Here is a 24045-nt window from a genome sequence, read left to right on the forward strand (position 1 = left end):
GGACCATATGGGATCACCTTCTGTTTGAATTGGCTGCATGCAAGGCAAACGCCCTACCTTGAGCAGAGCCAGGTGTATACCTGCTGAGTGTGACCCAAAGAACCTAAATAAATAAATAACAACAACAATAACAATTATATAATGGAAGGAGTAAAAATAACTGAAAATAGTAATAATAAAGGGAGATAACATTACAAACATTTTGGGAAACAAATGAGCCTGGTTTTGGCAGATTTTTTCCGGTGATGAAAGGTACCAAGTCCAGGGCCTCACACATATAAAATTAGGTGTCATTTTGTAACCAAGGTGATTAAATTTTAAAATTTTAATTTAAAAAAATTTAAATTGGGCCTGGAGAGATAGCACAGCAGCGTTTGCCTTGCAAGCAGCCGACCCAGGATCTAAGGTGGTTGGTTCGAATCCCGGTGTCCCATATGGTCCCCTGTGCCTGCCAGGAGCTATTTCTGAGCAGACAGCCAGGAGTGACTCCTGAGCACTGCCAGGTGTGGCCCAAAAACAAAAAAACAAAAAAATTTAAAATTAAAAATAAAGGTCAGATGACATATACCTGCCTGCTCAAAAATGAGTTGATTTTAAGAAATAGGGGTGAGAAGAGCCGGAGAGATAGCACGGAGGTAGGGTGTAGGCGTTTGCCTTGCATGCAGAAGGACAGTGGTTCGAATCTCGGCATCCCATATGGTCCCCAGAGCCTGCCGGGAGCGATTTCTGAGCATAAAGCCAGGAGTAACCCCTGGGTGTTGCTGGGTGTGACCCAAAAACAACAACAAAAAACCACACCCAAAAACCCCCAAATAAATAAAGGCAAAAATGATAGTAAAAGAGTAGGGCGTATCTTGCATGCGGCAGACTCAGTTTCGATTCCCAGCATCCCATATGATCCCCTTAGCCTGTCAGGACTAACTTCTGAGTGCTGAACCAGGAGTAACCCCTGAGCAGCGCCAAGTGTGGCCCCAAACAAAAACAATAACAAAAGGACAGACTTAAATAAGATAATCTCTACCAAAGGCAAGTCAGTCTCTAGCTTTCCTTATCCCACCTCCACCCCCTCACAACTCCCTAGTCTCTTGCCTCCATCCCTTCTTTAGCATAACATTATCTATCGGATAATTATAGAGTTTGAAAATGAACATCAAGGGAGGCTGAAAGAAAGGAGGAAAATCATAGAGTGATGAGTGCAGTTGCAGAGATGACTACACTGAAAACTATCATAAAATGTGAATGAATGAGGCAAGTAGAAAGCCTGTCTCGAGTACAGGTGTAGGGGGGTGGGGAGGAGGGAGATCTGGGAAATTGGTGGTGGGAATGTTGCACTGGTGAAGGGGGGTGCTCTTTACATGACTGTAATCATACAACTATAATCATGTTTGTAATCACGGTGTTTAAATAAAGATAAAAAAAAAAAAAAAGAAAGGAGGAAAGAAGGATGAATATTCCATCTCCTCAATCCCTGGGAGACAGCTGGGAAGACAGGGGTGAAGTGAAACTGTATCCTCCCACTACAAGGACGAACTTGAAAAGGACAAAGCTGCTCCTACCAGTCTTCTTGCCAGTCTTCCGAGGACTCCGGTCAATGCTGACATGAGTGCTGAAGTCTTCGATGAGCTTCATGGCTCCTGGCAGGTTACAGGGTTGGAACAAGGTCTGAAACTTGGGGTTGAACTGATGGTGAAGGGCGATGGAACTTTGCGCAAAGGTTCCCAGCTCTTTCTGGGAAAACAGGACACAAAGGGGTATCTAAGTTATAGTTAAAACTAGTAGAAATCATTCTTCCTTCTCAGGAGAAAAACTGGGTCAGATTGTGCCAGTGGGGAAAATGTTTGCTTTGCATGTATGTGGTCAACACAGGTTTGATCCCCAGTGCCCCACAGCATACCTTAAGGCCTGGCAAAAGAGTCGGGAGTCAAAAAACAAAAACAAAAAGTCAAGAGTCAACCCTGATCACTGATGGGTCTGGGACAAAAATTCACTAATAAGGGGCTGGAGTGACAGCACAAGCGGTTGGGCATTTGCCTTACACGCGGCCAACCTGGGACGGACCCAGGTCCAGGTTTGATCCCCAGCATCTCCGTGTCCCCCGAGCCTGCCTGGAGCAACTTCTTAGCACAGAGCCAGGAGTAAACCCTGAGCGCCGTCGGGTGTGACCAAAAACCAAATACAAAAAAAAAAGAAAAAAATATCAAATTTTTTTGGTTTTGGTTTTTGGGTCACACCTAGCACTGCTCAGGGGTTACTCCTGGCTCTACGCTCAGAAATCGTTCCTGGCAGGCTCAGGTGGCCATATGGGATGTTGGGATTCGAACCATCATCCTTCTGCATGCAATGCAAACACCCTGCCTCCATGCTATCTCTCCGGCCCCTCACTAATATAGTAAATTAAGATTTTAAATCTTTTTGGGGCCAGAGCAATAATATAGTGGGTCCATATGGCATTTGTCTTGCATAATACGGACATAGATTCAATCCTCAGCATCCTATATGGTACCTAAACTCCACTAGAAATAATCCCTGAGCTCAGAGCCAGGAGTAACCCCTAAACATGTACAGCCTAAAAAACAACAAATGGATAATGAACCCAAGAAAAAAAAAAACTCAAAAAATCTACGAAGCCAGGATGAACCTAAAAAGAGGGTCAGAGCAATAACATAGCAGGAAAGACATTGGCCTTGCAGGCAGGCCAGCCCGAGTTAGATTCTCAGCATCCTATATAGTCCCCCGTGCCTGCCCGAAGTTATTTCTGACTGCAGAGCCAAGAGTAACCCCTCAGCACCACTGGGTGTGGCCCCAGAGCCAAAAAATAAAAGGAGGCAGAGGACCAAAAGACAGAGAAAGACCCTCTCTTTCCTTCTATGGAAATTAGCACTTTGTGTTCTCCAGAGAAACACAGCAAGTCAGAGGAATAAACAAAGCATGTTGGAGATGATAAATGTAGATCATGATGGTCAATGAGTGGTAAGGTGAGAATTTCCAGGCTACCCACATACTCCAGTCTTGAAAATTAGGGACATCTGGAACCTTACAAGAAATATCCTGGTGGTGGTGGCCTCCGAGCTGAGATTGGGGTTAGAAGTGGCGAGAAGGTGAATCTGAGTCAAGAGCTGAACGTGCTGGGAAGGAAGAAAAACAGCAGCATGTTATAATCTTGTCTTTCATGAGCTAGGAGTGCTTGGTGTCTGCAAACAATCAGACAAGCTTTGCTTCCTGGAGAAATAACATCACCACCAGTTCTTTAGCAGAGGTACTAAAATGAGAAATTGACCTGCTAGGGACAGGAAAATTGCCTCAGCAAGCTGAGCATATGCTTAGCTTATGGAAGTTCTGCATTCTACCCCAAGCACCATATGATCCCCTGAGCACTTCTGGAGATGACACTCCCAACCAAGCCAAGAGTCAGGATACCCCCAAAGCCAGATGTGACCCAAGAAACAAAAAGGAGAAAACAAAAACAAACAACAACAAAACAGTAGTGAAAGTTTTAACATTTCAGAAGTGATTACCTAAGAACTTCTTTATTTTTCGGTTTTTGGGTCACACCCGGCTTTGCTCAGGGGTTCCTCCTGGCTACCTGCTCAAAAATAGCTCCTGGCAGGCACGGGGGACCATATGGGACACCGGGATTCGAACCAACCACCTTAGGTCCTGGATTGCTGCTGTGCTATCTCTCCAGCCCCTACCTAAGAAGTTCTTGAAATCTTTGGTTTGAGGCCACACTCAATAGGACGGTGCTCTGGGGCCGAAGCAAGTACAGTGGGTAGGGCTTTTGCCTTGTGCACTGCTGACCTGGTTCAATTCCCGACATCCCATATGGTCCCCAAAGCACTGCTCTGAGTGATTTCTGAGTACAGAGCCAGGAGTAACCCCTGAGCACCACCGGATGTGACCCCAAAACAAAACAATAACAACAAAAAAATCCCAAAAGGGCAGTTCTCATGTCTCACTCTGAACTGAACTAGGGTCAGCCGGGTACAAAGCAAGTGGACCCTGTCCTATCTCTTCACCCCCCTTTTGCACATGGCTAGCCAGAACTTAGTTCCCAACACCTTAAAGGTCCCCCGATCCTAACAGAAGTAACCCGTGACAGAAGCCAGCCCTGAGCTGTGCTCAGAAATCGCTCCTGGCTTGGGGGACCATATGGGACACTGAGGGATCGAACCCCGGTATGTCCTAGGTTAGCGCGTGTAAGGCAAATGCCCTACTGCTTGTGCCACCGCTCTGCCCCAAAATAACCCAAAATTACCATCATCATGAAGTCACACCTGCTGCATCTGCTGCTGGAGGCGCTTCCTCTGCGCCAGGTCCAGAATCAGCGTCTGCTGAACTTTCTCCTCTGGGGGCCTCACCCTCTCCACCTCCTGCTGCTGCTTGGCTGATGATTTCTTCATCTTCAGCTGCTCCAGGAGCTCCTTCACTGCACGATGTTGCTCATTTAGCAAGTTCGCCAGAGGTTCCTCAAATCTACACCAAAGAAATGAGTGAATTTGAACATAAGCCCAAATCCCAACATGATTTCTTCTACTGGAGGACTAAAGGAGCCAGAAGCAATCAATCTCCGAAAATCTCACTGAGATAGGGTCCAGGTTGGCACTGAGAGTCAAAGACCACCTCCGATAATGCAAGGTGCAAAAGGGAGGTTATTTGGCTAGCTGAGGTCCACATCTCATCCAATTTAGGGAGTCATGACAAGAACCCCGAAGCAAAATCTTAGCCAGTTTATTTAGACATCACAAGCATTGACAGCATAAGCATTTCATTGGTTAATACACACAGGTCAACCTTTACAGAATACATGATTGGCCAATAATTTTAATCACATACATGATTAGCTTATATAATTTTGCTCAAAAAGGACATTATTTCTTAGCTTTGATGTTTCCAATTTATCTCTGACTCAACTTTGGTTGTCAAGGGGGCCTTATCAGGTAGAACATTCCAGACCCACCTGGTTCCTCTATCCTAACAGAATAGGGAGGGTCTTGACATCCCTCCATTCCTTCTGTGGTTTTATTTCTGATATAACTCCCTCCGCCTTGGCTCAGAGTAGAAATGAATTAACTCCCTCCACTTTAGCTAAGAGTGGAAAAGTACCTAACCTTTTAACTTGCCTGAAGAACTGCTTTTAACCTGTCTCAGGAAAATCTACTAGAGTTGGTGCTTGTTTTGTCCAGGGCCTTTAACATGAACACAGGGGACCTTGGTTCTCACAACTGCAGCCAATAAACCAAAGCCTCACCTATGTAAACCTCTTCCAGAAGTTGTTAACAAAGACTCGAATCCCCACCACCCACCCTTTCTTCTATAATCACTCTTTATAATCACTCTTTCAACTGATGCACAAAAGAGAAAAGTCAACAAAACCTAGGCACAGAGAAACCTCAGAGGAAGCAAGCATTTAAAGTGCTAATGGGAACTCCTTCTCCCATCATACTGAGAATCATCTGGAACAGAAACCCAAGCATTCAACCTCAAATACTCATTATTCCAACTCAAGCATTCAGCTTCTCCCATACCTCATGCATCAATTCAAGGCTCCACTGTGTTCCTTTTACTTTTTTGTTTTCTGAGACCATGTCCAGTTGTGCTCTGGGCTTATTCCTAGTTCTGTGATCAGAGATCACCCCTGGCAGGGCTCGGGGGACCTTATGAGGTGACAGGGTCGGTCACGTGCAAAGCAAAGGTCCTACCTGCTAGATTATTCTCCAGATCTTGGTTTATTTTGGTTTTTGTTCTTGCTTCTTACCTAGATATGCTCAGAGCTTACTCCTGGTTCTGCTAAGGTATTACTTCAGGCAAGGTCCAGAGTAGCATATGGGGTGCTGGCAATCAAACCCAGGTCAGCTGTGTACATGGCAAGTGCCCTTCCTGCTCTAGTCCTGGCCAGTGTTTTGTTTTGTTTTTTTTTTTAAAAAACTTTATGGTTTCATGGGGCCAGAGAGATAACATGGAGGTAAGGCGTTTGCCTCTCATGCAGAAGGTCAGTGGTTCGAATCCTGGCGTCCCATATGCTCCCCTGAGCCTGCCAGGAGGGATTTCTGAGCATAGAGCCAGAAGTAACCCCTGAGCACTGCCGGGTGTGACAAAAAAAAAAAAATTATATATATATAAAAACTTTATGGTTTCAGTTTTAAAACCAGTCATACCAACTCATATGGGCAACTCATACCAGTCATCTCTTAAGGCCTTTAGATCTTGCTTCAACCACCAGGAAGATTCTAGATCCCTTACTTCCCTCCTCCAGGTTTTTTTTTTTGTTTTTGTTTTTGTTTTTTAAATTTATTTTATTTTAGTTTTGGTAAGGTGGTTACAGTTTATGGCTTTGATATACAAAGTTATTGTACCTTCATCATCGTGAAAGTGCCTGAGACCCTCTACCACTGTCCCTGAGTTACTTTTTTTTTTTTTAAGATTTTTTTTTTTTAAGTTTTTTAACTCTTTCCAATGGTCATCCTATCTGCCATCCAGTGTTAAATATGGAAGCCTTTATAATATTTCTCTATAAAGAATCAGATAAGTAGGAGTCCAAATAGTAATACAGTGAGTAGGACCTGTCTTGCCTGTAGCTGATCTGGGTTGATCCTCAACTCCATATATGTTCCCTCCAGCGCCTCCCTGAGCAGAGCTAGGAACAAAGCCAGGTGTAGCCCCCAAACCAAATAACAACAAATAACAGCAAAAGCAGTAGGGTGTTTTGCCTTGTATTCTACTGACCCAGGACAGACCTAATTTCAATCCCCAGCATTCCATGTGATCACCGGAACAATTTCTTAGCACAGAGCCAGGAATAACCACTGAGTGTCGCCCAGTTGTGGCCCCAAAACAAGAAGAAACAAAAAATTAAAAACAAAAAATCTATCTACTGAGTTAGTGGAACTGGAGTATGTTGATATAAACACAAATTTCATTATTATGTTTATAGGAAGAACAGTATTACACTCAGCCAGAGCTATTTCCCTAGTAACTATGCCTTGGCTCAAATGTGGAAAGTTTTATTCTTTAAAAAAAAAAAAAAAGGCCCAGAGAGATAGCATAGTGATGTTTGCCTTGCAAGCAGCCGATCCAGGACCTAAGGTGGTTGGTTCAAATCCCGGTGTCCCATATGGTCCCCCGGGCCTGCCAGGAGCTATTTCTGAGCAGACAGCCAGGAGTAACCCCTGAGCACCACCGGGTGTGGCCCAAAACAAAACAAAACAAAACAAAAAAACGTAGGGGCTGGAGCAATAGCACAGCAGTAAGGCTTTTTGCCTTGTACATGGCCAACAACATGGACACAGTTCAATTCCTGGCATATGGTCACCCAAGCCTGTTAGGGGCAATTTCTGAGCTCAGAGCCAGGAATAACCCCTGAGCACCACCAACTGTGACCCCAAAAAACGAAACAAAACAAAAAAAGTAAATACATTAGATGACTGAAGACTTGACCAGGGTATTCATTCTCAATACGCAAATATATCAATATATTTTCTTTTTCTTTTACTTTTTTGGTTTTTGGGTCACATCTAGCAATGCTCAGGAGTTACTCCTGGCTGTACACTCAGAAATCGCCTGACAGGTACGAGGGACCATATGGGATGCTGGGATCCGAGCCACCATTTGTTATGGATTGGCTGCTTGCGAGGCAAATGCCCTACCACTGTGCTATCTCTCTGGCTCAACATATTTTCGTGCATAGTCTTATAATTTGGTCAATTATACCTCAACAAAGATGGAGTATGACACATTTTTGGTTTTTCATCCTGCTTAGAAAGCTAAACATTTTTTGTTTTGTTTTTGGCCATATCCAGCAGCTCTCAGAGGTTAATCCTGGTTCTGAGTGCAGAAAACACTCCTGGCAGGCTCCAGAAACCATATAGATGCTGGGAATGGAACTGGGTTCGTCCCGGGTTGGCCTCATGCAAGGCAAATACCCTACCAACTGTGCTATAGCTCCAGCCCCAGCTGTGCATTTTTTTTTTTTTTTTTTTTTTTTTTGGTTTTTGGGCCACACCCGTTTGACGCTCAGGGGTTACTCCTGGCTATGTGCTCAGAAATCGCCCCTGGCTTGGGGGGACCATATGGGACGCCGGGGGATCGAACCGCGGTCCTTCCTTGGCTAGCGCTTGCAAGGCAGACACCTTACCTCCAGCGCCACCTACCCGGCCCCAGCTGTGCATTTTTTATTAAATTTCTTTTTTTTTTTGTTTGTTTTTTTGTTTTTTTTTTTTTTTTGGTTTTTGGGCCACACCCGTTTGACGCTCAGGGGTTACTCCTGGCTATGTGCTCAGAAATCGCCCCTGGCTTGGGGGGACCATATGGGATGCCGGGGGATCGAACCGCGGTCCTTCCTTGGCTAGCGCTTGCAAGGCAGACACCTTACCTCCAGCGCCACCTACCCGGCCCCCTTTATTAAATTTCAAGTTGCTCAAAGATCTGGTTTTCACCTGGATCCCCAGTTCTATGTATATAATGCTACTAAGTGCAAATAAGTCTACTTTGGGGCCTGGAATGATAGCACGATGGATAGGGCACTTGTCTAGCATGTAGCCAACCTGGTTTTGAGCCCCAGCATCTTATATGGTCCCTTGAATACCACTAAGTGATTCTTGATGGCAGAGCAAGGAGTAATCACTAAGTATTGCTGGGTTTAACCCAAAACAACCAACCAACCAAAAAAAATTTAAAAATACATGACTGCAGGGCCAGAGAAATAGCATGGAGGTAAGGCATTTGCCTTGCATGCAGAAGGTCAGTGGTTCGAATCCCGGCATTCCATATGGTCCCCTGAGCCTGCCAGGAGCGATTTCTGAGCATAGAGTCAGGAGTAACCCCTGAGCGCTGCCGGGTGTGACCCAAAAACAAAAAAGAACATGAGTGCTTAGAGTCTGTGGGTCTTGAAACCATTTCTTTTTTTTGTTGTTGTGGTTTTTGGGTCACACCGGCAGTGCTCAGGGGTTACTCCTGGCTCCACGCTCGGAAATTGCTCCTGGCAGGCACGGGGGACCATATGGAATGCCGGGATTCAAACCGATGACCTTCTGCATGAAAGGCAAACGTCTTACCTCCATGCTATCTCTCCGGCCCCTTGAAACCATTTCTGTTCCACCCACTGCACAAACCAACCATGACCTCAAGTCACTCATTTGAAGATTATACACTGTCATTCAAAATGGCAGTAGGTTTAAGTACAGATGGGCAATGCAAAACATGACCAAAATCAATGGCAAAAATGAAAGCCTCGGGGCCGGAGGGATAGCATGGAGGTAAGGTGTTTGCCTTTCATGCAGGAGGTCATCAGTTCGAATCCCGGCGTCCCATATGGTCCCCCGTGCCTGCCAGGAGCAATTTCTGAGCGTGAAGCCAGGAATAACCCCTGAGCACTGCCGGGTGTGACCCAAAAACCACAAAAAAAAAAAAAAAGAAAAGAAAAATGAAAGCCTCTACATTCTAGATGGGGCAACAGAGTGGAAATTTTAGGTGAGGGCAGAAAAAAAGACCAGACTCTGGAGCTTTTCATGACTGTAGGTTCATTCACACTGACTAGCTAACAATGGCAAATGAGAGAATGAAAGGGTCACATGCATGGAACTTTTACAGTGGAAGGCAAGGTCTGTGGCTGGTTACAGAGTGCTCCACACCTCTCCAGCACCATTTACCTGGAGAAGTGGCTGTGGGCACCAGCAACTGTTCTGCCTCCCTTCCCAAACAGATACAGCTTGATCTAGAGCTGCACTGCCCCGTGATAAGGAGACACATTTACAAGCACCCAACATCCCCATAGGGCTCTGCAGCACCTCCAGGAGCAGCAGGATTTCAGATTTTTCCTCCACTCTAAGTCTCGGGCCAGTGATTAGCCTACCGGAGGGCTTGAGGGGTGTTAAAGTTGGGACGAGGCTCAGTCACACGCTCCTCCTCTTCCGGGCCATCATCTTCCATGTTGGAGAATCCCATCTCATCTTGGAACTGAGGGCAAAATAGAGGATGGTTTTCCTGGACAATGTATCAATGAAAGTGTCCGGGGGCTGGAGAGATAGCATGGAGGTAAGACGTTTGCCTTTCATGCAGGAGGTCATCGGTTCAAATCCCAGCATCCCATATGGTCCCCCGTGCCTGCCAGGAGCAATTTCTGAGCCTGGAGCCAGGAATAACCCCTGAGCACTGCCGGGTGTGACCCAAAAACCACAAAAAAAAAAAAAAAAAAAAAAAAAAAAAAAAAAAGAAAGTGTCCCTAGCAGTAAGAGATGACAGCAAAGCCTGCGGATAACATCAGCGTTCTCTGACTTTGTATCCCTGCAAATGGCACATGTCCTGCAGAACAAGTCACACACTAGACTGGTAGTTCCAACCAAGATGGTGGACAGGTGGTCATCAACCTTTCTACACATGCCAATAGGCAGCAGTCTACAGGCCAATGGTTGAGGACCACTGCATTACTAGGCTTGAAATTTGCTGCAACCAGCGAGAACAAGTATCAAAATCTCTTGGACTGGAGGGCTAGAGTGATAACACTGCAGATAAGACATTTCCCTTGCACATGGCCAACCCAGATTCAATCTCTGGCATCCCATATAATTCCCGAGCCCGTCAGGAGTGATACCTGACCACAGAGCCAGGAGTAACCCCGAGTACCACCAGGTATTGCCTGGAAAATAAAAAATAGATAAATGGGCCGGTAGGGCATTTGCCTTGACCTAGGACAGACCACAGTCCTATCCCCTGGCGTCTCATATGGTCCCCCAAGCCAGGGGTGATTTCTGAGTGCATAGCCAGGAATAGACCCTGAACGTCACTGAGTGAGGACCAAAACCAAAAAAAAAAAAAAAGATAAACAAAAAACCCTTGGGACTGGAAAAATAGTACAGAGGGTAACACATTTGCCCAGCACATAGTTGACCCAGGTTCAATCCTTGGCACCATATACAGTCCACAAGCTCCATAGGAATGATCCCTGAGCACCAGAAGGTGTGGCCCAAAAAAAATTCAAAATTGGCCGGGCGGTGGCGCTCGAGGTAAGGTGCCTGCCTTACCTGCGCTAGCCTAGGAGACAGACCGCGGTTCGATCCCCCGGCGTCCCATATGGTCCCCCAAGCCAGGAGCAACTTCTGAGCGCATAGCCAGGAGTAACCCCTGAGCGTCACCGGGTGTGGCCCAAAAACCAAAAAAAAAAAAAAAAAAAAAAAATTCAAAATAAATAAATAAAAATTGATTTGCAGTGTTGGGACTGAGCAAATAGCACAATGGGTAGGGCACTTGCCTTGCATACAGTCAACTTGAATTCAATCCCCTGCAGCCAATATGGGTCACCAACCCCAAAAGGAGTAACCAATCAACACCAATGGGTGTGGGCCGAAAAAACAAAAACAAGCAATAAAGAAAAAAAAGTTTTGCAGTCTGGGATAGCTAAGGAAGCTACCTAAGCCTTTGCAAGAAAAGTTGGGACCAAAACTATGCTAAAGTAGGTAGGGTATTTGTCATGCACATGGCTGATCCAGGTTCAAAACCTGGCACCACATATGGTCCCCTGAGCACTGCCAAGAGTGATTCCTTCCTCGGAGCAGAGCCAGGGGTAAGCCTAAAAATACACAAACAAAAAATGCTAAGAATAGCTGATATGAGGGGCTGGAGAGATAGCATGGAGATAGTGTGTTTGCCTTGCATGCAGAAGGATGGTGGTTCAAATCCCGGCATTCCTTATGGTCCCCCAAGCCTGCCAGGAGCGATTTCTGAGCACAGAGCCAGGAGTAACCCCTGAGCGCTGCAGGGTGTGACCCAAAAAAAAAAAATCAATACGATGATAACTAAAACTTCAGAACTTCATCAGCAAACACCTCTTTTCACTCTCAGCTCCCTGGGTATACTGGAAGAAAAACTGGTTCAACCATTACCCCCATCCTAAAGAAAGGAACACTAAGACCAAAAGAGATTCTGCTGGAGCATCCCATTTGCTCTCCCCCATTCTCACCCCAGGGTCTTCACTCACAGTTTCAAATAGCTCTTCCATTAGTTCGTTCACTTCCTTTTCTGCAAAAAAAGCAAAACAGTATGCTGTTGGCACAAATTAGTGTCATTTTCAAATAAAAGCAAACTCCAAGAAGGTAACTGTAGTGTATTTTCGTAAGATTGTTTTTGCCTGTCGTGCCACCTGGATCTTCCAGGTGGGGGTGATTAAGTAGAAAATAAAGAGCTTGTGAGCGAGGCGAGCGAGGCGAGAGAGGCTTTTTGGCAGAGCTGACAGCTGGCTTGGTGGTTGTTTTGGAGTTGACATCAGAACTGTTAAAAGACTCTCACTGCCAAACTTTTGTCCCCCAACCTTTGTATCCGTCTGTATTATTTGCGTGGAGAATTATCACTTAGGTTTCCCCCAAAAGGGGGAACGGAAGAATGGGATTTAATCTCTCATTTTGGGAGATATTTCTGGATTCACAAATCGCCAACAAGGGGTTCAACATCCCTCAACAGACAACTACTTTATTTAGTTTTTGCGGTTTTTGGGGCCACACCAAACAAAGCTCCTGACTGCTCTGTGCTTAGTTTCTGTCATAACCTGTGACCTCATTCAAAAATGGATTTAAGCACAAATGGATTATGAAAGTCACCACAAAAATGACAGTCTCAGCGGCTGGAATAGCACAACGGGTATGGCACTTTCCTTGCATGCAGCCAACAAAGGTTCAGTCCCTAAAATCCCATATGGTCCCCTGAGCACCAACAAGAGTAATTCCTAAGTACAGCGCCAGGAGAAATCCCTGGAGTAATCCCCGAATAACCTCCAGATGTCACACACACACACAATCCCTGAATAACTTCCAGATGTCATACATACACACACACACACACACACACACACACACACACACATTTAGGATGGAGAGATAATAAGATAGTGTCGTGGTTAATGTACTTGCCATCAGACAGGCAATCCCAGAACCTCATATAATCTCTGAGCACCACTAGGGATCATTGCTTAGCATAGAGCCAGAAATGAGTCCTTGAGCAGCAACAGATATGGTCCAAACCCCCTCTTCCCCACAAAAAAAGAACAAGCAAACAAACAAAAATCAATGCATAGGAGGAAGTCTCCAGATGCCTAAGTTTCAAAATGTCTCTTCACAACCGACAGAGAAGCAGGTCAATGTGCAGCGGCAAGGCAGGGCTCAGTACAAGTGCAGACTCACTGGTGATTCTTACAGCCCGGTCTGTACGGAAGTCCTCAGTGTCCGGTTCATCAAGGTCTTCCAAAAAATTATATTCTGGATCATCATCATCATCCGCCTCATCTAAAACAAAAAACCAAACAAACGAACGATATTTCGAACACTTAATCCCAACTCCGAAGTCACTTCTCTCGTGATATTCCAAGATTGCCAGAATTCTACGAATCTGTTCCCAAAAAGCATTTCTATGTACTATATAAACTCGAGTATGAGCAGTTTTTCCAGCACAAAATTTGTACCAAAAGATAACAAACTCAGGACCGGAGAGATAGCACAGTGTCGTTTGCCTTGCAAGCAGCATGATGCTCTGAGCACTGCTGGTAGTGAGCCAGGTATGACTCCAAACAAACACAAGGCAGGGTCAGAGTGAGAGTACAGCAGGTAAGGCATTTTCCTTGCATACAGTCAACCCAGGCTTGACTCTTGGCACTCAATATGGTCCCCAGAGCCCTGCCAGGAGTGACTCCTGAATGCAGAGCCAGGAATCAGCTCTGAGCATCACTGGGTATGCCCCCAAAACAAGCTTGAACAAACAGAAAAGAAAGTGCCCCCAATTTCACCGGGAACTACCACCACCCCAGCACTGCTACAGCACCTTTGTGGTGAGGGGAACTATTCTGGGAGATGATGATTAGTTAATGAAATTTCGTTGCTGTGATTTTAATCTTGTGGAAACACCTGGATATGTTCAGAGCCCACTCCTGATTGCTCTGTGCTCAGAGGTCATCACTAGTGGTGTCAGGGGACCCTTTGTGGTGCCGGGGACTGAACTCTGGTTGGATGTGTGCAAGGCAAACACCCCACCAGCACAGCTAGAGAAAACTGTAGCAGAGATAACAAGTATCTACAAACAAAGCCCCTTACCTTCATTGCCCACATCGTCATTCATGAGTCCCCCTAGCCAATTCTTCCAGTCCTCATCGTCTGCCGTATGGGGGTCATACATGTCTGGGGTGATGTCTGGTGCCTGGAGCTCTGCCTCTAGCTGCCCCAGAGGCACATCTTTCAAAGGCATCTTGGAGCGAGTGCGGAATGCAATGAGACTGTCATCCATGGGCTAACAAAAAGGAGAACCGAAGCATGTCATTTGTGCGAAAGGCTTCCAGATTTGCTCAACTTATTCATATCCTGTGCAGCACCAGCTCTCTCGATCGCTCTTCCCCTCCACCCAGCCCCACCCCCCATTCTGTCACACCCCCACACCCACCCCATCAAACCCACACCACAGAATCACATCCCTGGCCCTGTTTCTTTTTTCTTTTTCTTATTTTTATTCTTGGGCCACACCTGGCAGTACTCAGGGGTTACTCCTGGCTCTGTGCTCAGAAATCGCTTCTGCCAGGCTCGAGGGACCATATAGGAGGACCATATAGGATGCCCGGAATCAAACCTAGGTCTTGTCTTGGGTCGCCCTCCTGCAAACAAATGCCCTAACACTGTGCTATCTCTCCCACCCCCGGCCCTGTTTCTTTCTTCTTTTTTCCTTTTCTTCTTTGGGTCGACCATATTCAGCAATGCTCAGGAATTACTCCTGGCTCTATAATTAGGAATTACTACTGGCAATGCATGGGTACCATATGGACTTCCAGGCGTATAAACTGGATTGGTTGGTGTGCCAAGCAAGCAACTTACTACTGTACTATTGCTCCAGCCCCAGTTTTCTTCTGTTTCCTTTTGGGTCAGACCCAGTGGTGCTCAGGGATAACTCCTGGTTAGCATTCAGGGATTATTGTCAGGATTTAGGGTTATCATATGGGGTGCTGAAATTTGAATTGGGGTCAGCCATGTACAAGGTAAGCATTATACTATGGCTCTGGTCCAAGTTCTATGTGTTTGACTTTTCTTCTTCTTCTTCTTTTTTTTTTTTTTTTTTTTTTAGGTTTTTTGGGTCACACCCGGAGGTGCTCAGGGCTTACTCTTGGCGATGCTTAGGGATCACTCTTTTTTTTCCGGTTTTTGGGCCACACCTGGTGGTGCTCAGGGGTTACTCCTGGCTGTCTGCTCAGAAACAGCTCCTGGCAGGCACGGGGGACCATATGGGACACCGGGATTCAAACCAACCACTTTTGGTCCTGGATCGGCTGCTTGCAAGGCAAACGCCACTGTGCTATCTCTCCGGGCCCGCGTTTGACTTTTCAAAGAGTCACAAGACACTTCTGTGTGGCTTCAAATCTGGTTCTTACCTAAAATGTATAAATGTTTGCAGATTTCTACTTTATTAGTGTCCTTTTTTTTCTTTTCTGGTGGCTTTTTATTTTTTGGTTTTTGGGCCATACCTGGTGACACACAGGGATTACTCCTGGTAGGCCCAGGGGAACATATGGGATACCAGGATTGAACCCAGGTCAGCCATGTGCAAGGCAAACTCCCTACCTGCTGTGCTATCACTCCCACCCGTTAGTGTTCACTGTTTTTATGTTTTTGTTTTTTGATTTTTGGGCAACACCCGGTGGCGCTCAGGGGTTATTCCTAGCTCTATGCGCAGAAATTGCTCCTTTCCCCAGATATACAATCAATTAATTTTTGATAAAGGGGCAAGAAACACAAAATGGAGCAAAGAAAGCCTCTTCAACAAGTGGTCAGCCAGGGGCCGGAGAGATAGTATGGAGATAAGGCACTTGCCTTGCATGCAGAAGGTTGGTGGTAACCCCTGAGCGCTGCTGGGCGTGATCCAAAAACAAAACAAAACAAAACAAAACAACACATGGTCAGCCACATGCAAAAAAGCAAACTTGGGGGACCAGAGCAATAGCAAAGCAGTAGGGCGTTTGCCTTGTACGCAGCCAACCCAGGATGGATCATTACATGTGGTCCTACTGAGTCTGCCAGGAGTGATTTCTGAGTACAAAGCCATGAATAGGTCCTGAGCGCCGCCAGGTGTGATCCAAAAACCAAAAGAAAGGTGAACTTGGACAACCATCTTCACCATGCACAGGGGGCTAAAGCATTAGCACAGTAGTGGGGCATTTGCTTTGCACGCAGTCCACCTGGAACGAACTCAGGTTCGATTCCCAGCATCCCATATGGTCCCCCAAGCCTGCCAGGAGCGATTTCTGGGTGCAGAATCAGGAGTAACCCAAGTGCTGCCGGAAGTGGCTCAAAAGCCAAAATAAATAAATAAATAAATAAATAAATAAATAAATAAATAAATAAATAAATAAATAAATAGTTACACCATGCACAAAGATCAAATCCAAATAGATTATAGACCTTGATATTAGACCCAGAACTATAAGATATATAGAAGAACATGTAGGTAAAATACTCCATGATGGGGCCAGAGAGATAGCATGGAAGTAGAGCATTTGCCTTGCATGCAGAAGAAGAATAGTGGTTCGAATCCCGGCGTCCCAAATGGTCCCTGAGTCTTCCAGAAGCGATTTCTGAGTGTAGAGCCAGGAGTAACCCCTGAGCACTGCTGGGTGTGACCCCCCCACAAAAAAACCACACTCCATGATATTGACACTAAAGACATCTTCAAGGAGGAAATAGCACTGTCCAAACAAATTGAAGCAGAGATAAACAAATGGAATTATATTAAGCTGAGTGTGGGTGTACCTATTTAAGACCCTAGACCCACCCTTTTCTGGGAGGGGTCTTGGGAACCGGATAATAGGTGTAACTTTACCTGCGAGCCCCTCCCATTCCTGGGCGGGGTCTGGGAAATGTTAGATAAGGCGGAACCAAGGGGATTCGGCCCCTTTTTGGCTCTTGGCCCTTTCTGCGCTGCTGGGCGCTCTGAGGAAGATGGCTGAAAGGAGTTTAGATGCAGGGCCAAGAATAACTAGTGCTTAAAAGGTTATGAGATAGGCCACACACATGTGGTGAATAGGGCATGAATAAAGTTAATGCTTCCTGAAGCCTGCCTGTGAGTGAGTCTTGATTACGCCGATTACCTGGGCCTGGAACTCGCCAGCTGGATGGGGGATGAAGCCACGTGGCTGGGGCATAAGCACAAAGGCCTCCATCCATCGCCATCCTGTCCCATACTTATTTATTTAATTCAACATCGAGAAGCTTCTGCACTTCAAAGGAAATAGTGTCTAGGATACAAAAGTCATCCACAGAATGGGAGGAACTTTCACCCAATACCCATCAGATAAGGAACTACTATCAAAAATATACAAGGTGGGCCCGGAGAGATAGCACAGTGGCGTTTGCCTTGCAAGCAGCCGATCTAGGATCAAAGGTGGTTGGTTCAAATCCCGGTGTCCCATATGGTCCCCCGCTCCTGCCAGGAGCTATTTCTGAGCAAACAGCCAGGAGTAACCCCTGAGCAATGCCGGGTGTGGCCCAAAAAAAAAAAATCAAAACAAAAAATATATATATACAAGGTACTGAAAGAACTTAACAAGAAAAAAACTTTTCGAATCCTGATGTCCCATATGGTCCCCCATGCCTGCCAGGAGCTATTTCTGAGCAGACAGCCAGGAGTAACCCCTGAGCGCTGCCGGGTGTGGCCCAAAAACCAAAGGAAAAAAAAAACAGAGATAGCTCTTGGCAGGCACGGGGGACCATATGGGACGCTGGGATTCGAATCAACCACCTTAGGTCCTGGATCGGCTGCTTGCAAGGTAAACACCGTTGTGCTATCATTCCGACCCCAAGATACATTGAACTTTTATAACAGCTGCACAGTCCTCTACTGTGTATATATGCCATAGTCTATTCATCTGTATTTGGACATTTGGGTTGTTTTCATACCTGGCATGTATATCTTTTTAATTTTTTTTTGGACCACACCTGGTGAGGCTCAGGGGTTACTACTGGCTATGCACTAGGAAATCGCTTCTGGCTTGGGGGACCATATGGGATGTCAGGGGATCGAACCACAGTCCATCCTAGGTCAGCGTGTGCAAGGCTGTTATTGCATTTGGTTTTGGGGCCACACCCAGTGATGCTCAGGGGTTACTCCTGGCTATGCTCTCAGAAACCACACCTGGCTTGGGGGACCATATAGGACGCCAGGGGATCTGTCCTACCTAGGTCAGCTGTGTGCAAGGCAAACGCCCTAACGCTTGCACCACTGCTCCGACCCCTGAATTAATATTTTTATGCTTTGGTAAATGCAAAGCAGCAGAATGGCTGTGTCATGAGAACTCAATTCTTTATTTTTTGGGGGTCACACCTGGCAGTGCTCAGGAGTTACTCCTGACTCTGTGCTCAGAAATCGCTCCTGGAAGGCATGGATATGGGATGCCAGGATTCAAACCACTGTCCAATCAGGCTTGGCTGCATACAAGGCAAATGCCCTACCACTGTACTATCTCTTTGGCCCAAGAGCTCAATCCTTACTTATTTGAGGAATACTGTTCTCTGCAGAAGCTAAACTGATGACATTTCCACCAACATGAATGAGAGGACCCTTTCATGCTCAGCTCACTATTCTTTTTTCGTTTTGTTTTGTTTTTGTTTTTGGGTCACATCAAGCAGTGCTCAAGGGTCACTCCTGGCAGGCTCAGGGGATCATATGGGATGCCAGGAATCAAACCTGGGTCTCCCGCGTGCAAGGCAAATGCCCTACTGGTGTGCTATCTCTCCGACCAATATTCTTTTCATCTCACTGTTCTGATCTGCACTTCCCTCATATAAAATATGATAAATTTGTTACAGGCTATGTATTATGCTTCTTCAGAATATATCTGTTCCTCACATACCCCCCCCCCTTTTTTTTGATGGTTAATTGGTTGATTTTTTTGTTTTGTTTTGTTGGTTTTTGGGCCACACCCGGCAGTGCTCAGGGGTTACTCCTGGCTGTCTGCTCAGAAATAGCTCCTGGCAGGCACGGGGGACCATATGGGACACCGGGATTTGAACCAACCACCTTAGGTCCTGGATTGGCTGCTTGCAAGGCAAACAGTGCTGTGCTATCTCTCAGGGCCCTGATTGGTATTTTTGAGCTTTATTGTTATTGAGGGCTTTATGTATCTTAGATATTAGCCCTTATCTGATGTATCTTAGATATTAGCCCCTTACACATTTTTTTTTTGTTTGTTGGTTTGTGGGTCAGACCCAGTGGTGCTCAGGGGTTACTCCTGGCTCTGCGCTCAGAAATTGCTCCTTGCAGGTATGGGGGACCATATGAGATGCCGGGATTTGAACCACCATCTGTCCTGGATCGGCTACATGCAAGGCAATTGCCCTACCACTGTATCTGTGCTATCTCTCCAGTCCCCAGATACACATTTAGTAGGATGTCTCATATACATATATTTATTTTGTTGTCCTAGGTCAGTGTGTGCAAGGCTGTTGTTGTTGTTGTTGTATTTGGTTTGGGGGCCACAACCTGGTGACGCTCAGAGGTTACTCCTAGCTATGCACTCAGAAATTGCTCCTTGCTTGGGGAACCATATGGGACGCCAGGGGATCAAACCTTGGTCCATCCTAGGTCAACCTTGTGCATGGCAAATGCCCTACCGCTGCACCACCACTTCGGCACCAGATATCTCATAGATTAAGCCAACTTCCTTTCACTATGTAAAAATGCTTTATTTTCTTCTGAGAATTTCATAGTTCTAGCTTTTACATTTAAGGCAATGATCCCTCCTGAGCGAATTTCTGTGTGTGCTCTGAGATATTGATCCAACTCCCTAGCTAGATCTTGGCACACTTCTCAACAGTCATTGGAAGAGACCAGAAAACAGTTGGTAAGCACTAGACCTTGAGCTCAAAACCTGATACGTGTGCACATGCACCAGGCAATACTGGAAACTCTGATGTTTGGGTTCCCAGTAAGAAAGGACCCAGCGTATATCTCAGGGCTTAAAAAGAGCTGCCTTTTGAAGAAGAGCAGAGAAATGCAAGTGAGAATACAGTAAGGATGCTTTGTTTTGTTTTGGGGCCATACCCAGCAGTACTCAGGGGTTATGCTGCCTCTACACTTAGGAATCACTCCTGGCAGGCTCAGGAGACTAGGTAGGATGTCAGCTCCTTACCCACTGTACTTGTTTTTTGTTGATTTTTTTTGTTTGTTTTTTTGGGTCACACCCAGCAGCGCTCAGAGGTTCCTCCTGGCTCTATGCTCAGAAATCGCTCCTGGCAGGCTCGGGGGATCATATGGGATGCCAGGATTCGAACCACCATCCTTCTGCATGCAAGCCAAATGCCCTACCTCCATGCTATCTCTCCGGCCCCGTACCCGCTGTACTTTAATCCATTCCTTAATCAGGGTTCTATCCCTGGCACCCCATATGGTCCCCTGAAAAATCAGAAATAATCACTGAATGCAAAGCCCTGAGCACTTCTAGTATGACCCAAAAACAACAACAAAACGGATTTAGGGATAAGACTGGAAATCAAACCATGGTTTGTCCTAGGTTAGTGCCTGCAAGGCAAACACCCTACCGCTTTCGCCACTGCTATAGTCCCAGAACTCCACATTTTTTCCCTCCCTTCTCAAACTGAGCAATCCACCTGATATGCCGTGTGGCTTGAGTCATGAGGTTAGGTTTACCTGAAAAGAATCCATGCAGACCGGGCTGGAATCCAGCTCCTCGTCCACTGCGTGCAACTTCTCCATGAAAGTGCTGTCCCGGGTCTGCTTGGGCTTGGGAGGGGGCGGGGGTCCCATGGGCACCACTTCAGCACTAATGTGCCTGACGGCAGGTACGCTGATGACTTTCTCTACCTGATTCAGAGAGGCAACAAGGTTAAAAACTGAAAAGGAGAAAAACAACAATAAAAAAAAAAAAGGAAGAGGAAAGACAAAGTCACTCCCCATGTGAGCAACTCACCATTCCTGCCAAGCTAAGACCCTATTGAGAGAACCACACTGTCAAGAATGTCAGAGAGAGCTTAGGCTAAACCATTTCCAATCAAACTGACAAGACAGCAATTAACCAAAAGTGTGAAATCTATAAAAATGGTGTCAGAACAGTATTAAAAAACAGAGTATGAGAAAAGCAGAATAAAAGAACGAAACTCTCAAATCACTCATTTTTGGGTCCTATCTGAGAACTCATGAGTGTTGATTGTTCCTATCACTGAAATAGATTTTCCTTCAACGTTCACTATTAAAGGAACTTTGAAATCAGAAGTAGGAAGATACTTACTTGATTACCTTGAGCCATGTTTGCCAAAGGCTAACAGACCCTCCAAAAATATAAATGATCTACTGTTTGTTTTTTTTTTTGGTTTTTGGGCCACACCCAGTGACGCCCAGGGGTTACTCCTGGCTATGTGCTCAGAAGTCGCTCCTGGCTTGGGGGACCATATGGGACGCCAGGGGATCGAACCATGGTCTGTCCAAGGCTAGAGCAGGCAAGGCAGGCACCTTACCTCTAGTGCCACAGCCCGGCCCCAATCTACTGTTTTAAGTGTTGTTAACTAAATTTGTTTCTGTGGAAGTACCTCTGATAACACACTATTCTCCTCGTCTGTTTCAGTCATCTCAGAAGACTGCCTCAGTCTGGACTTCTTTGCTCCACGGGGTGATGACGCAGTGCTTTCGACATCACTTTCCAACAGACTCTATAAAACAAAGTCAGATCACTCTGGTATTTATGCTACTATCTCATTCCACTGAGGTTGCAGACTGTCAAGAGAAAAGAATCAGTGCCAGAGAGATAGCATGGAGGTAAGGTGTTTGCCTTTCTTGCAGAAGATTGGTGGTTTGAATCCCAGCTTGCCAGGAGCAATTTCTGAGCATAGAGCCAGGAGTAACCCCTGAGCGCTGCCAGGTATGACCCAAAAAACAAAAAAAAAAAAAAAAAAGAGAAAAGAATCACAAGATCTCAATCACTGTTCCAACATGTAGTACAGGTAGGGTTTGCCTTAAAAGTAGCTAATCTAGGGCTGGAGCGATGGCACAGCGGTAGGGCATTTGCCTTGCTTATGGCAGACACAGAATGGACCACGGTTCGATCCCCTAGTGTCCCATATGGTCCCCCAAGCCAGGAGCTATTTCTGAGAGCATAGCCAGGTAATCCCTGAGCCTCACCGGAGTGGCCCAAAAATAAAATAAAAATTTTAAAAAAAAAGTGGCTAATCTGAGGAGGGATTAAGGTAAAGATAAAGATAAAAAAGGGTGATAACACTGTCAGCAGGTTGCTTGCCTTGCACTCAACCTTGGTTCACCAGCATACATATGCTCTCCAAGCACAGCCATGAGTAATCCCTAAGAGCAGAGCCAGAAGGAATCCCTGAGCATCACCAGGTATGGCCAAAAACAAAAACAAAATTAAGTAGCTGATCCAAGTCTGAGACCCAGCACCACGATGTGGGTTCCAAGTCTGCCAGGAGTGATTCCTGAGTATAACTGGATATGTATTAAACCACACACAAACCACACAAAAAATAATAACAACAAAACCTTTTCCAGGTACTCAAGAGAACACAGTGGGTAGGTCACTTGCCTTACTTTCTGTCAACTCAGGTTTGATCCCTGGCATCCCATGAGTCTGAGCCCACCAGGAGTGATTCCTAAGCGCAGAGTCAGGAATGACCCCTGAGCACTGCCAAGTGTGGCCCAAAAAACACTAAAAATAAATGAATTAGGGGCCAGAGTGTTAGTACAGCGGTAGGGCATTTGCCTTGCATGCTGCTGACCCAGGACCCACCTGGTTTCAATCCCTAGCATCCTGCGCTTGCCAGGAGCTACTTCAGAATGTAGCATGAAGAGTAACTCCTGAGCACCACCGGGCGTGTGGGTGTGGCCCAAAAACCAAAACCAAAAACAAACAAAAAAAAAAAGAATTATTTAAGGGCCAGAGAGATAGCATAGAGGTAGTGTATTTGCCTTGCATGGATGGTGGTTCAAATCCTGGCATCCCATATGGTCCCCCGAGCCTGCCAGGAGTGATTTCTGAGCATAGAGCCAGGAATAAACCATGAGCACTGCCAGGTGTGACCCCAAAACAAAAACTAAACAAACAAACAAAAAAAAGAATTATTTAAGCTGTATAAATTTTTATTTTCATTCGCTGCAGTCTGTATATGGTATGTGTTAGAATACACAATACTACACATGAAAAAGTATAGCGAGTATGTGGAGCAGAAAATACTGTCTTATTATGCCAGGAAATGAACGGAGAAAAATAAGGATCCCAAGCTTCTAGAAGAGCATTACTAAGGATGCAAAGTACACTCTTACTGAGTCAAAGTTTCCTCATTGCCATGAAAGCCGCAATAGGACAACCACGCACCTCCTCAGCAGTCTCGTCTTCTTCCTCATCATCTGGCTTATACTCTTCATCTGAGGAATCATCCTCTTCCAGGTGGATATCCACAAACTGAGGAGGCTACAGAAGAACAAAAGATGGGAGTGATGGGAAAGAAAGCCATTCACCTTTGGATACTAAGGATTAGAAAGCAAAACAGGGAGAGGTTGGGATCAGAAGGATAGCACAGCGGCTACTGCTTTGTACGCAGTCCGCCCGAGTTCAATCCCCAGCATCCCAGATGGTCCCGAGCACCACCAGATATGACCCCAAAACAATATAAAACAGGGAGAAGCCGGAGTGATAAACAGTAGATAGGATGTTTGCCCTGCATGCAGACAACCTGGGTTTAATCCCCAGCACCCCATATTGTCCCTGAGCACTGCCAAGAGTCATTCCTGTGTGCAGAACCAGGAATAAGACCTGAACATTGCCAGGTGTGCACACACAGACAACCCCCAAAAAAAGAAAGAAAAGAAAAGAGGGGCCGAAGAGATAGCATGGAGATAAGGCATTTATTTGCCTTTCATGCAGAAGGTCGGTGGTTCGAATCCTGGCATCCCATATGGTCCCCTGAGCCTGCCAAGAGCAATTTCTGAGCATAGAGCCAGGAGGAACCCCTGAGCACTGCCAGGTGTGATCCCCCCCTGAAAAAAAAGAAAAGAAAAGAGCGGCCAGAGTGTTAG

The 24045-nt window shown here is 45.8% G+C and overlaps 1 protein-coding gene across 1 annotated transcript in view; it reads right to left on the minus strand.

Moving 5' to 3' along the window:
• The window catches only part of GON4L (gon-4 like), a 60603-nt gene that overhangs the window by 17200 nt on the left and 19358 nt on the right, over nt 1-24045 (minus strand). Inside the window, exons 8-17 of the mRNA XM_049782188.1 lie at nt 23345-23440; nt 21552-21671; nt 20656-20829; nt 14067-14259; nt 13164-13265; nt 11951-12009; nt 9848-9951; nt 4275-4473; nt 3039-3125; nt 1557-1728 (exon numbers count right to left, since the gene is read on the minus strand). Coding sequence (XP_049638145.1) covers nt 1557-1728; nt 3039-3125; nt 4275-4473; nt 9848-9951; nt 11951-12009; nt 13164-13265; nt 14067-14259; nt 20656-20829; nt 21552-21671; nt 23345-23440 — 1306 coding nt within the window. The remainder of the gene's footprint in view (nt 1-1556; nt 1729-3038; nt 3126-4274; nt 4474-9847; nt 9952-11950; nt 12010-13163; nt 13266-14066; nt 14260-20655; nt 20830-21551; nt 21672-23344; nt 23441-24045) is intronic.

Source organism: Suncus etruscus, chromosome 10, assembly GCF_024139225.1.
Source record: "Suncus etruscus isolate mSunEtr1 chromosome 10, mSunEtr1.pri.cur, whole genome shotgun sequence".
NCBI lineage: Eukaryota > Metazoa > Chordata > Mammalia > Eulipotyphla > Soricidae > Suncus > Suncus etruscus.